General features: G+C 61.7%; 5 protein-coding genes across 5 annotated transcripts; all 5 read left to right on the top strand.

The window, feature by feature from the left end:
• Positions 1–278: 278 nt before the first annotated feature.
• Positions 279–3,698, top strand: LMJF_31_0300 (conserved hypothetical protein; the record flags this gene model as incomplete). Its single annotated transcript, XM_001684963.1, has 1 exon — positions 279–3,698. One exon carries the CDS (start codon positions 279–281, stop codon positions 3,696–3,698), a length of 3,420 nt encoding a protein of 1,139 aa, XP_001685015.1.
• Positions 3,699–4,750: 1,052 nt separating this feature from the next.
• LMJF_31_0290 (putative mitotic centromere-associated kinesin (MCAK)) lies at positions 4,751–7,273 on the top strand (the record flags this gene model as incomplete). Its single annotated transcript, XM_001684962.1, has 1 exon — positions 4,751–7,273. One exon carries the CDS (start codon positions 4,751–4,753, stop codon positions 7,271–7,273), a length of 2,523 nt encoding a protein of 840 aa, XP_001685014.1.
• A 984-nt stretch (positions 7,274–8,257) lies between these two features.
• On the top strand, positions 8,258–9,283 carry LMJF_31_0280 (conserved hypothetical protein; the record flags this gene model as incomplete). Its single annotated transcript, XM_001684961.1, has 1 exon — positions 8,258–9,283. One exon carries the CDS (start codon positions 8,258–8,260, stop codon positions 9,281–9,283), a length of 1,026 nt encoding a protein of 341 aa, XP_001685013.1.
• Positions 9,284–9,881: 598 nt separating this feature from the next.
• Positions 9,882–10,859, top strand: LMJF_31_0270 (hypothetical protein; the record flags this gene model as incomplete). The annotated part of the gene is made up of 1 exon (XM_001684960.1): positions 9,882–10,859. The coding sequence occupies one exon, from the start codon at positions 9,882–9,884 to the stop codon at positions 10,857–10,859; it is 978 nt and encodes a 325-aa protein (XP_001685012.1).
• Positions 10,860–12,093: 1,234 nt separating this feature from the next.
• On the top strand, positions 12,094–12,978 carry LMJF_31_0260 (conserved hypothetical protein; the record flags this gene model as incomplete). The annotated part of the gene is made up of 1 exon (XM_001684959.1): positions 12,094–12,978. One exon carries the CDS (start codon positions 12,094–12,096, stop codon positions 12,976–12,978), a length of 885 nt encoding a protein of 294 aa, XP_001685011.1.
• Between the last annotated feature and the right edge of the window lie 429 nt (positions 12,979–13,407).

Raw genomic sequence — 13,407 nt, 5'->3', positions numbered from 1 at the left:
TTCTTTCTTGCGCTCTTTACCCCTTCCCATCTCTCTCCCCCTGTGCCGCTCCCGCCCACCTTGCCTTATGGCTTCCCTTCTGCTTCTCTTTCCCGTTGTCTCCCTTCTTCGAATATACAACTGCCGCACTGTCGTGGTAGCCTGCCCTCCTTTCCTCCGCCTCCGGCGCTTCACCCCCAGAGGGCGCTCCTCTCACGGTTCGCGCAGGTGCTGTCATTGGTGACTTCGTCTGCTTTTACGCTGCTTCCTCTCCCTCACTCTCTCTCGCCTTGCGTGCCATGTCACATGCGCCGGTGCTGCTCGACATCGGCAGCGGCGCCTACGCCCATCAAGCGGAGGTGGATGAGGTGAAGGAACGCATGGGAATTCACCACCACTACTTTGACTGCTGGATCTTCGGCTTTCTGGAGAACAAGAACTTCAACATCGATGAGACCGTAGCAAAACTGCGGCGCCGCGCTGACTTCGAGCGTGAGCAGCTCGCAGCCTACAATGTCACAGACTGGATGATGGAGAATATGCGCAAAGGCATCATTCAGATGATCGGCAACGACAAGGCGGGCCGAGTCACCTTCTACGTGTGCACAGCGCGCGACAAGCCAGTGGCGGCTCGGCGCGAGGAGAGTCGAATGAACTTCGACATGTTCATTAGCTATGGCACGCGGCTTCGACCGGAGACCAAGCGATGCCAGATCACCATGCTCATCAACCAGGACAAGGCCAGCATGATTAGCAACCTTGACATGACCCTTCAGGCCGACATCGCGGTTCGCATTGCCAAGTTTTACCCCGGATGCGTGGACAAGATCTACATCTGCAAGATGGGCCGCCTGCTCGCCGCCATGGCAAAGCCGATCTTCTCGCGGCTGCCGGCCATCGTGTCCGACCGCATCATCATCATCTCCGACAGCGACATCCGCCATGGGAAGCTGCTGGAGTTCTTCGACGCGGAAGTGCTGCCGGTCGAGCTGGGCGGCAAGAATGACTGCAATCAGCAGGACAAGTACGATCGCTTTGCCACCATCATCCGCGACTACTTTGAGCAGCTCAAGGCGGCCATTCTGCGGGGTGATGGGGTGAAGGAGTGGGAGCTAAACTGCCTCCGCAGCGCCGGCTACATCGAGGAGGTATCGCCGATTGATGCCCTGAAGCGCAGCATCATCGAGCCGTCTATCTCCCTGCGCGATCCGCTGCTCAGCGCACCGCATGAGACAGGCAGGTACTCGCCGCCGGGAACGAGCGGCACCGCCACGGCGCAGTGCTTCACCCCTCGCTCACCTGCCTACTACGCGCTCGATGTTGACGACGACGCCAATCTCATCACATGCGGGACGGACAGTATAGAGATGGATATCCTCCATTCGTCAGGCCTGATACAGCGGAACAGCCTCACCATGTCGCGCTCGACGTTGCGCAACCTCTTCACTGACTACGTCATCCAATTCACCACCATCGAGTCTTTCTTCCGCATCAGCCTCACGGAAATGCACGAGCGTCAGTGGCTGCAGATTGTGCAGTGGGAGTTGCAGGAGCGGCGCACCCTTCTGCTGGAAAACGGTCTCATCCAAGGCGACAAGCTACTGGCGGGGCTGCCGTCGTCGGTGCTGCTGGTGGCGAAAGGGTTTCTGTGGCTGTGCCTCATGGTCACCTCTTTCTTCTTCCTCCTTGGCACCTGCTTCATCGCATTGCTCGGTATCGTCACGCTAATCAACATTTTCTTTGCCATTCTTGTGTCTCCCTACCACGTGTTTCTCTACGGCACCGCCTTCATTGTCGTGGCAGCCCAATTTGTCATCTTCTGCTCCCGCGGCTTCGACTTGACTCGCAGCACGTACCAGGGGCGCGTCGTGCAGGCGCTCAGGGCATTTGGCGCTAAGGCGCTTGCCTTTCAGCTGGTCATCTACGTGGGCTGCACCGTCGCCTATTTGGCTCTCTTCTGCGCCATGGCTGCCCGCTACGACGTCTTGACCGGACTGCAGTACAGCCTAGCATACGGCTGGATCGTTGCCGCGTGCCTCATCTTCATCTACCATGTCCTATTTGCCTTTGGCCTGCGGAGGCTGCGCAAGCGCTCGTACGCGCACGGCAGCCGGCAGAACCACGCCGAAACGACGCTCTACCTCTTCATGGAGGTGGAGCTGGATGACGAGCAAATGGAGCAGCGCTTCCCGCCGGCGGAGGTGATGCTGCTCACCACGGTGGCAGTGCTGTCGGTGGCCATGGGCGTTGCGTTCCTCACCGGCGGCGACTTCTTCTTTTTGTGCGCCGCCATCGTGGCGCAGTCGGTGCTGCTGCTACTCTGCACCACCTTCACGATTGCGCGCAACGTGAGCTTCTCGTCCGACATCACCATCTGCGGCGTCTTCTACGCCACCGTCTTCTGGGTGAGCACCCTCTTCACCGTGTCGCAGAACGGCTGGAGTGGCCACTGGGGAAGCTCGGTGCTGACCTCTCTCCTCGTCATGCTGTTCTTCGTCATCACCGGGTTAGTGAGCGTATACGGGCGGTGGAAAGGTGCGGTGCGCCGGCGGCTCTTCCGCACCTCGTGGATGCTGCTGCTGCTTCACCTCATTAGCTGTGTGGTGGCCCTCATAGTTTTAAACTACCGCTTCGGCCTCTTTGTGCTGGCGCTTGCGGTGCACCTGCTGCTGTGCATCGTGCGCACCAACGAGGCGTCGAACAATTACGGCGTCTGCACCATGTCCGCGTGCTTCACGTTGGTGCTGCTCGCCTGCTGTATTATTGGCCGCACTGGCGCCAACGACGTTTACGAGGGATCCGTCAGCGACGTTTTCTTGCCGAACTACGCAAATTACTCCAGCACGTCCGCCGCCGCGGAACGGCTGATGCTCGCAAACCTGGCGGAGTCCCAGGCACGTACGAGTAACATGAGCGGGGGGAGCTCCGTAAGTGCACAAGGAGGCACCTCGTATGCAATGCCACCCCTGTGCCTGGCGCAGTTCAGCCCGACCGTCGATGTGGTCGGCATGGCTCTCTTCACAAAGCTGGGGCTCAACAAGGACGTGGCAGGGCAGGACGCCGATCTCGCTCGCTGGTTCCCATCTTTCAAGCGCGTGCCCATCTCAGAGACGGCCGACTCCGCCGTCATGCGCTTTGACGTGTTCCGCGAGGAGACGGCGACCGTCAACACCACCATCGTGACAACGCGTCCCGGCACCGACCTCATACTTCTGATCGAGTCCATGACAATGTGGATCGACGCGTACGCCTTGTCGATCTTCTCGCTCCTCATGCCGGCGCCGTACGTTGATCGCGTGCTGCCTTACCTGGCATTTGCGCAGGGGATGGTGCCGTCGCAGTGGGGGGTGTCCATCGACAAAACCACGTCTGTCGTGCGCGCGCTGCTGGCGACGTCTCGCGGCGATCACGAAAACGTTTTCGTCGTCGGGCACGGTCCTGTTGGTAGCAGGGCCGCGGTGATCGGCCTGCGGGCCCAGGATAACGTGCGCAGCATCGTCTTCTCTGGTCCCCCAGTTATCCTCTCCAAGTTTAACCTGAACGTCACGGAAAGGGGCATGGCGCGGCGCATGCTCTCGGTACAGACGATGCAAACCGTCTTCTCCACCTGGTATCTGCGCACCGCGTCCATGCAGTTTATTCCCTGCAGCCTCGGCGGCATCAGGTGTGACCGCATAGACTCCACCATTGAGGAGCTGCGGCACCTTTGCAGTGGGTAACGGGATAAGCAAGGAGGGATCCGGTCGCAGGAGGTACGCGAGCGGCCGTGCGAAGGACGTGCTTTGTTGAAAGGGTGTTTCGTCTCGCTTAGTGCTCTTGCGTCTCCCTGCGCCTGCGCTGCCTTCTCGCTCCGCCCCTTTGCCTTGGCCCCTCTACGGGCACGCTGGCGGTGTCCTTCTTCTGCTCTCCTGAAGGAGGAGGAGAGGGGCGGGCGGGCGAACAGAGGGAAGGAGGACCTGAGGAAGACGAGCCGCGCCGTCTGTATCGTTGCCTCTCTATGCACATTTTTTTATTGCGTCGTTCTTGCAGGGCCTCTCGAACGGTACTCCGCCAGTGAGAGCCGTGCTCCCGTCGATGGGGTGTTGCGTGGACTGTTGCATCCCGCTGCACCACTCCCCGTCGCGATGCGGGGAAGCCTTCTTCCCGGTGTCTGGGCCCTGAAAGGGCAGGACAGGAGGGGGTTCGCCTTCTTGAGCAGACAGCGCGAGTTTCCGACTCGGTGCATACGATGCAGGTGACTCAGCCGTAGCCGATATCCTCTCTCTTTTCTCCTCTCCCCACGGGTTCGTTGTCCCTCTGCCTCCCGCCCCCCTCCCCTCCCCTCCCTCCTTCCCTTTCGTCAACACTTCGCGCCGTCGCGGAGCTCTGTCGGGGTGCGAGCGGGCCACCTCATGCTTCTTGTTTCTAGATACACAGCAGGCGCAGTGATCCACAGATGCAGACGCCGAAGGACGCCGACAGAGAGGGGGGCTCATGGGCCTCCAAAGTTGAGGCAGAGGCCCAGCAGCTGCGTCGCTTTCTTCACGGCGCCGAACATCGCGCTCATTCCGCGTTGCCCCCCTTGCCACGTCTCGCGGCGCTGAACGACAGAGGCACACCGCACATCCTCGCTCAGGTGCCGCTTCCACTCCGCACCGGCGTCGATGCCGCCGGGACCCGTTCTCGCAAAGACTCGACTGCAGCGCGCCGGCATTTTCTCAACAGCTCTGCAATACCGTCCGTTTCGACCCTCAACCGCGAATTCGACTCTCTCTCTCTCCAGTTTGCTGGGATGGGTGGTGGCGGTGGCGTGGTGGCTGGCACACCTCTTGCTGCAGTCACCCTTCACCATCGCGACGAGCCGCGCCAAGCGTCGGCCCCTGGAGTCTCGCGCGCCGTTCTGCGCCATGAGCGTGGCCATTCCGTCATGCCATCCATCGCGCTGCACAACAGCACCAACAGCGAGCTCACGAGGCTGTCAGAGTTGCCACCAGTATCTCGCCACCGCAGGACGTCCGCGAGCCGGCTCAAGCAAACTTCAACCGCCCAGCTTCTTCCAACCGTGTCGGGCGCCAGAGCGCCTGGTGGAGCCGCGCGCCGCCGATCACCCTCCAGCCCCTCCATCCCGGCGCCCTCGTCGGAAACGCACACGTTCCTTCAGAAGGTGCCGCTCCTCGCAGTACCGCGCGGCGCGGGAGAGGAGGACGTCGCTTCGTCACCCCCTGAGCACCCCTCGCCGGCCCCGAGAACGACAGCGAATGCCCCGGTCAGCGCTCCGTCTGCCAGCCCCTTGTCTCTCAAGCTAGCAGGCCACATCACCACCGAGACGAGGGCACGATCCCCGAGTGCGGCGTCCGCGACGAGGGTGTCATCAGTAACCAATAGTCGCTGTAAAGGCAGAGACGGCCGCATCACGGTTGTTGTGCGCAAGCGCCCTTTAGGACCTGGTGAGCCCGGTGTAGACTGCGTGCAGGTGGACAGGGCGCACGTGCGCATCGCCGTCACGAAGCAGCGTGTAGACTTGACCAGCTACGAGGAGAGCAGCGACTACGTCTTTGACAGCGCCTTTGGGGCAGAGGCCACGAACGAGGAAGTCTACGCCCACTCCGTAAAGGACCTTCTCACGGTCAGCCTTTCCGGTGGCAGTGCCTCCTGCTTCGCCTACGGGCAGACAGGCAGCGGCAAGACGTACACCATGATGGGAACGGACACGGAGAAGGGCTTGTACCTGCACGCTGCATGGGACCTCTTTGAACGGCTGCGGCCAGGGCAGCAACTCTGCGTCTCCTTCTTCGAAATCTACTGCAACTCGCTGTACGACCTGCTCAACCACCGACACCCCATCGTCCTCCGCGAGGATGCCAACCGCCGCGTGAACATCTGTGGCGTTACCTGGCGCACCGTTGCAACGGTCGAGGAGCTGTGGCAGCTTGTGCGGTCCGGCATGGAGCAGCGCCGCACCGGCACGACCACCGCGAACGAGCACTCCAGCCGCTCCCACGCGGTGCTGTCCCTCCGCATCACAGACAGTGAGAACCCCGACTTCACCGGCAGCGTCAACTTTGTCGACCTGGCCGGAAGCGAGCGGGCCGCCGACACGGCCGCACATGACCGCCTGACGCGGCTCGAGGGTGCCGAGATCAACAAGTCCCTACTGGCACTCAAGGAGTGCATTCGTGCCTTGGATGAGAAGAAGAAACACGTTCCGTTTCGCGGCTCCCGCCTCACGGAGGTGCTGCGCGCCAGCTTTACCGGCAACAGCAAGACGGTCATGATCGCAGCGGTGTCGCCCAGCTCCGTGAACCACGAGCACACCAGCAACACGCTGCGGTACGCCTTCCGCGTCAAAGGGCTGAGCGTCCCCTCAGTGTGGCCGAGCACGGCGCGCAACGCACCACGGCTCTGCCTGCCGGTCGCTCGCAGTCGCTCAAGAGCGGCTGCTGCCGTCGCCGCCGCGAACGAGCCCACCTCGGCCCCAGCTGCGACGGAGTGCAGCTTCAACAGCAAGCACACAGATGACGCAGGGTCCCCGCGGAGGCCGCGCCACGCGCGAAGGCGACGGCACGCCTACAAGACGGCACACGAACCACAGGATGAAATCGGCATCAGTGATACCAATGAGAGCTGCACCAGCGACACGGCGACCGAGTCGCCAAGACCGCGCATGCAAATAACACAGAAGGCATGCCGGCACCAGGTGGGGCGCAACTCGACGGGGTCGTCCACCTCTGCGAAGCGGCACAAAACGTGTTGCTTAGTGCCCTACATGGTGGAGTCGCTGTCACAGCGTCGGACGAGGCATCGAACGCGGAAAGAACGCTTGCCGCTGCCGCGTGCCGCGTGCTCTATCGGCGAGTCCTCCGACCTCCTCCTAGCGAATGCGAGTGGTACGGATTCGAAATCGAGGGCACTCGCGGAGGTGATCTTGCCACATGTGAAAGGCGCCACCCGCCACCCCTCCTCGCTCATTGCCGTGGATGTAGCGGCGCTGGAGCAGCGTCTCACGCTCCAGATCATTGCACAGCTGAGGTTAGACCTTGGCCAGCAGCTGGAGGAGGTGCTCATGGAGAAAGACACCATCATTTCGGCGCTGCGGAGCGAGAACGAAAAGCTGCGGCAAGCACTGGACAAGACGGGAAACGTCGAGCAGTTTTACGGCGGCTCACCGTGTGACGGTGAAGTCCAGAAGCGTCCCGCGGTCCTGCCGGCCCTCCTGTACCCTTCCTCGCCGAGTATCCTGCAAGAGCAGCTGTCTTCTGGTGTCTCGACAGCATCGGTCGGGGACGAGCCCCCTCTGCGAGTGCTGTCGGAGTAAGGACAGAAGGAGAGCAGCGAGCAAGTGCTGCGCGTCTTCATGTGACTCTCCTCTCAAGAGAGTAGCAAGAGAAGAGTGGGCAATGCGGTGCCCGCTGTTTGGTGTTTCAAAGCCTTTGCGCACAGAGCTGATGCTTCTGCGTGCGTGTGTGCTCGTGTGTTCGTCGCTGCGCATACTCTCCTTGGGCAGCCATTGCTTCTTCTTCCTTCATTTATGGTGCCTCCTTGCTCTTACCTCCAGTTTCGATGTTCATTGAGAAGTATGGAGAAGCGTGACAAATATGCTGCCCGGCGCGTAGGATAAGGAGGAGGAGGAGGGGGGGGGGAAGGCGGCGGCGACACGCACCAGATGCCCTTCCGTCTGCACGTGCATGACCACAGCGCAAGGCCATGATGTGTTTGAGCGCATAGGAGGCGGGACTGTGCAGCAATCGTAGCCAGCCCCTCACATCACCGTAGCCCTTTGGGTTTGCTTGCCTTCTTTCTTGCAGGCCTTCCGCCTCCTGTTGGCATGCCTCTGTCATTCTGCCTCTGTCGCTGTGCGGTGAATCGTGCCGATCAAACTGTGCGAAGGGGGCAGGGCGGGTGGGCGAACAGCGGATCCCAGAGAAGAATGCCGAACTGCGTAGCCATGAGGAAGCGGTGGGACAGCGGAATGTCTCTCCCAGTCATGCCGGCCACTCACTCACTCACTCACTGCGCTCCTTTTTCGTTTCTCTTGCAGCGCAGACGTCTTTTTGGATGCCCTCATCTCCCGACGGTGGGCGCCCTCGGTCATCTCGCCTCTTGTTCATTCCACAATCTCAGGCACATCTCTCCCTCCCTCCCTCCACCTGAGCCGCTGCCGCAGACATCAACGCCGGCCGGCGCCGCCGTGTTTGCCTCGCAGTCGCCTTCACCGCCTGTACCTGACGGCCTCACTCAGCACCCCGTTCCTTCCCCCTCGCACGTCCGCCTGTGTCTGCCGCCCCACCGCCATACACGAATGAGGCGTCTCCTTCACAAATGCGACCTCTTTCGCGTGCTGCAGGACAGCGAGAACCACCTGACGCCTGCCACTCCGTACGGGGCCGTCCTCAGCATCGCAACCACGACAGTCGTGGTGCTTCTTTTCATAGGTGAATGCTACAGCTACGTGAGCGGGCACCAAAACTGCCACATCACTCCGTCCGCCTTCAAGAACCTTCTCGACGCCGACATGCAACGTGAGGTGGACAGGCTGCACTTCTCCATCAGCCTGCCCTACATGCCTTGCCACCGCATCGCCACGGAGACGGTCTCTGTGTTTGCGCACGACGAGCAGACAGAGCGAGACACGCACGTATCGCTCTATCACATTCCATATGGCTCGTACGTCTCGAATTCGTCCGCGGCCTACATTTCCGGCGAAGTGCTTTCCGGGACGGAGGACGGGTGCCTCGTCACGGGCACTGCCCCCATCGCCGCCAAGCCCTCTTCCTTCAATATCATCCTCAAGGACTACAGGGTGGAGGACAGCAGAAAGTACCGGCCCGACTTTCAGATCCACCACTTCTCCGGTGGCAACGCGTACGACGACTGGGGCGTACCGCAGGTCCGCCGTCAAACGCTGGAGCCGATGTCTGGGCTCAAGAGCGCCCGCGCCTTGCAGGGGCCGTATTTTTTTCAGTTCTTCCTCCAGCTCATCCCCACCACGGTGGACCTCGCCGGCAAGGACAGCCGCTTCGGCTACCAGTACACCGCCTTCCACTCCATGCTGCGGTACAACGGCCACGGCAGGGCACCCGGGCTGTACTTCTCCTACAAGCTGTCGCCTTTTTCGATGGATTGTGCCGTGCAGTACGACACCATGAGTCATTTTGTGGTGAATTTGTGCGCCGTAGTGGGCGGCGTCTACACCGTGGCGGAGATGGTGGAGGCGGGGCTGGAGTGGCTGGCGCGCAAGCGGCGCCTGAGAGAGGTGTCGGCCCGCAACCGCCGCAACGCCGAAGCACTCAAGAACGCCGCAGGCGGGACGCCCATTGCGTCCTGAAGAGGGTTGGCGGTAGAGGTGAGAGTGGTGTGCTCTGCGGTGTGCAGTTTGACTCCCTGTGAGACCGGATCGGATTAGTGTCGCGGTCGCCTGCCCCCGGCACACCAGAGCGCTGACCGTGGCCTCTGGCTATTGCCCACGCACGGCTTCATCCTCGACGAGCGGTTTGCGCACTCCCTCGCCACGTCTATCTGATGCGGCACACGCAAAGCGTCCACCACGGCAGTCATGCCTACCATCGAGGGGTGCCGAGCCACGGAGCTCTCTCGCGCCGCGTATATGTGACGGGGCGCGGTTTCGCTGACAGCGAACGCTGCAGAGGGCGGGAGGCTGTGGAGCGTGGAAGACTGCATTCAACTCCCCGAAATCCACCAACGCCGACTTCATGCTCGCTCACTGCTCCCCTCCCCCCTTCCTCTGCCTCCTTATCTTGCATTCTTTCTGCCGCTGGCACGTGCGCGCAAAACGCACTGTTGCTCAGCCGTGACACAGTGCACTGCGCCGCTGTTGCCCTCATCTGGGGCTGCGCTGCTCCATCGACACACCAACTCATGCGGCCGCTCCCTCTTTTCTCTGCCCCGCTCGTCGCTGCATCGCTATGGAATTCGAGTTCAACCTTGCCCACACCATCAAGCGGCTGCTGACGCGAAAGCGCTGTGAGCAGCTGGACCTGGATGGCTACCTCGTCCTCGATGAGCAGCCGTTCCCGGCGTCGGTGGCGAAGGAGCTCCTGTGCGAAGTGCAACACTGCTTCAACGACATCGACGGCGGCAAGACCCCGAACCAAGTCGAGTTCCTCACAGCAGATGGGCCGGTGAAGCTCACAAAGCCGCACGTCTACGAATGCGACCTGCACAACGCTGTGGTCCGACACCAACTCCCACTTTTCAATGCCTTCTTTGAGGGCCAGCTCGGGGAGCTGGTGGAGGTGCTGCGGGACCGGTTAAACTGCTGCGAGGATCTGCAGCCGTGCGACACGGCTGACCTCGCCTCGCGCTCCGTGACGCTCAAACTGCAGGCGAACGAGGGCGGCGCCTTTCCGTGGCATTACGACAACCCCGGCAAGCCCAACAAGCGCCGCCTCACGATGGCGGTCTACCTCACCGAGGACTGGGCCCCGGACATTGGGGGGGAGCTCCAGATGATGCCGTTCCTCGGCCCCTGCATCACCGTGCCACCGAAGTTCTGCACCGTTGTGTTGTTCCAGTCGGACATGATGCTACACCGAGTGCGACCCATTCTCAGCCACACGCACAAGACACGATACTGCTTCACGATTTGGTTTGACGGGGCACTCACCAACAGCAACGACGATCTCTTCCTCAAAGTGCAGCACCTCGACGAAGGCGCCATCCCCTTTCTGCGCCGCAGCGCCGTGCAGCGAACCCTTTCCCGGGCCGTGTACGAAGCCGAATACGAGGAGTCCCTCGCAGACTGCTTTGGCGCAGACTCAGTAGCGCTCGGGATCAGCCTCCGCGAGCACCATGCGCATCTGCAGCAGCTGCTCAGCCATGAAAGGCTGCGCGCCTTTCTGAAGATACTCAAAGAGTACCGCGAAGACCTCCGGGCAACATGAGGTAGCTTGGCAGGGAGTCGGATGGCGGTAGCGGAATCACTCTGACGGGGCCGCCTCGAAACGTGCCGTGTTGCAGGTCCTCTCTTTGCTGGCTTTCCTTTACCACCTCCCTCTCCGCACCTTCGCCATCTGTTACGTGCGGGCCTTCCTGCATAACGCGCGCGCGCGTGGCTGCTGGTCCCTACCACCGACTAATACGCGCACTCGCCGCCATCGTGCAACTCATGCTTGGCCTCTCCACATAGACGTTCGAACACGGTATCGGCAGCTATGCGCAACTCTAGGGGTGTGCGGTGTGAAGCGGGAGGTGTGCTGTCGCCGTTCCAAGGAGCTAGAGAGCGAGCGATGCTGAGCGAGCAGGAGGCGACTTCCGTCATCGCATGCTGACGCTCTGCCCCCTCCCTCTCCTACCGGCCCGCCCCGCAGCGGGGGGGGGGTGGTGGTGCCTTCTCTTTCTTCCGAGGTTCTCTTTCCTCTGTCCTTGCCTGGCGTCTCTCTCCGCGGCCGCTGCTAGGAGGGCGCCTTCCTTCCGTGCGCACACAGACGCACACCGGCGCACCTCCCCACCCCCTGCACAAGTGACGCGGTCCTTCGATGCGCTTTGCATCCCGCTCCGCCTCGCTCGCCTGTGCCACCGTCATGCTCTCACCTCCCTCTGTTCTGTTGTCTCTCCACTGACGGGCAAGAAGGGCACGGCGCAAGCGCTGCCTCGCTGTCTGCGCGTGTGCGTCTACGTGCGTGGGCCGGCGTGTGTGTGTGTGTGTGTGTGTGTGTGTCTTGAAGTCGTATAAGTCGACCAGCGCACAAAACGGAAAGACGTGCCCTCGACCGACCCTGTCCCCGCTTCCTGCACATGCTTCTGTGTGGCGGCACACATGGCGCGCAACGGCATGGGCTCCGCTGCCTCACTGAGGCAGCCAGTGCACGTCCCGTGAGCTGCTCTTCTCAGCCGGGCGCGTGTTTGCGCATACGCGGCAGATAGCCAAGGCTGCCCTCCCGACTCTTGGCATCCCGTCCCCTCACGGACCGTCTTGTGCTCTGCCCCGACTGAAGTCTGTGTGGTGACCGAGATGCGTTGGGCACGAGAAGGCGCCACCGCTCCTTCGCACCAGCTCGCTCCGCTGCTTCTCCTCCTACACGATACCTGCGCCGATGAGCACAGCGACAAGCTGATGCTGCTTAATCGCGCCCACTCGGCACACACTCGCAAACAGGTATGGAGATGTGATCTGTGATGCGCTCCTCCCTTTTTCTGCGGTGCTCCAACCTGCACACCATTGGCTTGGATGGCGGTCGCAGCTGCACAACAGCAGCGGCGAGCAAAGCCACCTTCGCGGAGCAGGCACACTCCTCCCTCCCTGAAACAGGCGGCGATGCCGCCAAGTTCCGGCAGCTGAAGGGCGCCTGCGATGCCCTGCCCAGCCGCTCTAACACAACAGCGTCAGGTACCGGCGTGGCCGTCCAATGCAACAACACAGACACAGGCGTTTCCAATATTGCTGCGTCGAGCTCGAAGCGCGCGCACATCCACGAAGAGCGCTACAACAGCGGCGGGCGTTGCAGAAGCGCGTACACCGGCACGTGGGACTACGGTTCCGGCGAGCGCTACGCCAACGAATCTACGCGGAACTTTTATCGCTGCTACAGCGCCAACTACTACGACCCGAGATCGACCGGCTTCACGCGAGAGGAGGTGGCGCATGCGGAGCGGGCCATGCGGCTGCACAGGCTGAAGTGCATCTTGTGGAACTGCCTCGTGTACGGGAGCGCACTCTATCTGCTGCTCGAGTTTTGGCGCGGTAGGGGCGCAACGGGGATACAAGACAGCGATGAGCTGTCCCGTGGGCAGCTGGAGAAGGCACGGCGACATGATCAGCTCCGTCCGATGCGGCTGCAGATACCGCCGAACTTTGGGGAAGTGCAAACGGCTCGATACCTGACGGAGTGGAATGAGCGTTCACGAGATCGAGAGCTTGCCGTGGTGGAGGGATGCGCTGCGCCTTCCCGTGATAGTGTGCCGTCTATCAGGCAACTGAGGCCCCTTAGCGTGTCTGCTACCCGCCCTGCCGCGGGTCTTGACAGGGGAGATGAGGACGACGATGACGACGATAAAAGCTGAGGCACGTTTCTTTTCGGTGCGTGAGGGGCTGTGTATGGTGCCGTGCCGCTGCTATGCATTTTTTTGGCCCCGCTCCCTCTTGTTGCTGATGTGCGGGCTGGCCGGCGTTTTGCCCTTCCTCTCTGTGCGTGCCGATGGTGGGCGCCGCAACGGAAGGAGCGGGAGGATGCCGATATGGCGCAGCATTCACTTGCTTGGACCGCAAAAAAAGACGACGATGCACAACCGATGCGTGCCTTGCGAGAGATCTCTGACATGGAGCCGCTCGGCCATGGCGCAAGTGAGTCGCAGAGATGGTGCAGACATACGCAAAGGACATCTCTACAGTCGCACACGCGGGGTGAAGCAGCCGGGTCTCTCCCCCCCCCCCGCGACCCTCGTTCACGCCCAACTGGGAGACAGGCTTCATCTCCACAAACCAGTGGCGGC

Source organism: Leishmania major, chromosome 31, assembly GCF_000002725.2.
Source record: "Leishmania major strain Friedlin complete genome, chromosome 31".
NCBI classification, from domain to species: Eukaryota; Euglenozoa; class Kinetoplastea; order Trypanosomatida; family Trypanosomatidae; genus Leishmania; species Leishmania major.
This window is presented reverse-complemented; position numbering and strand designations above follow the sequence as displayed.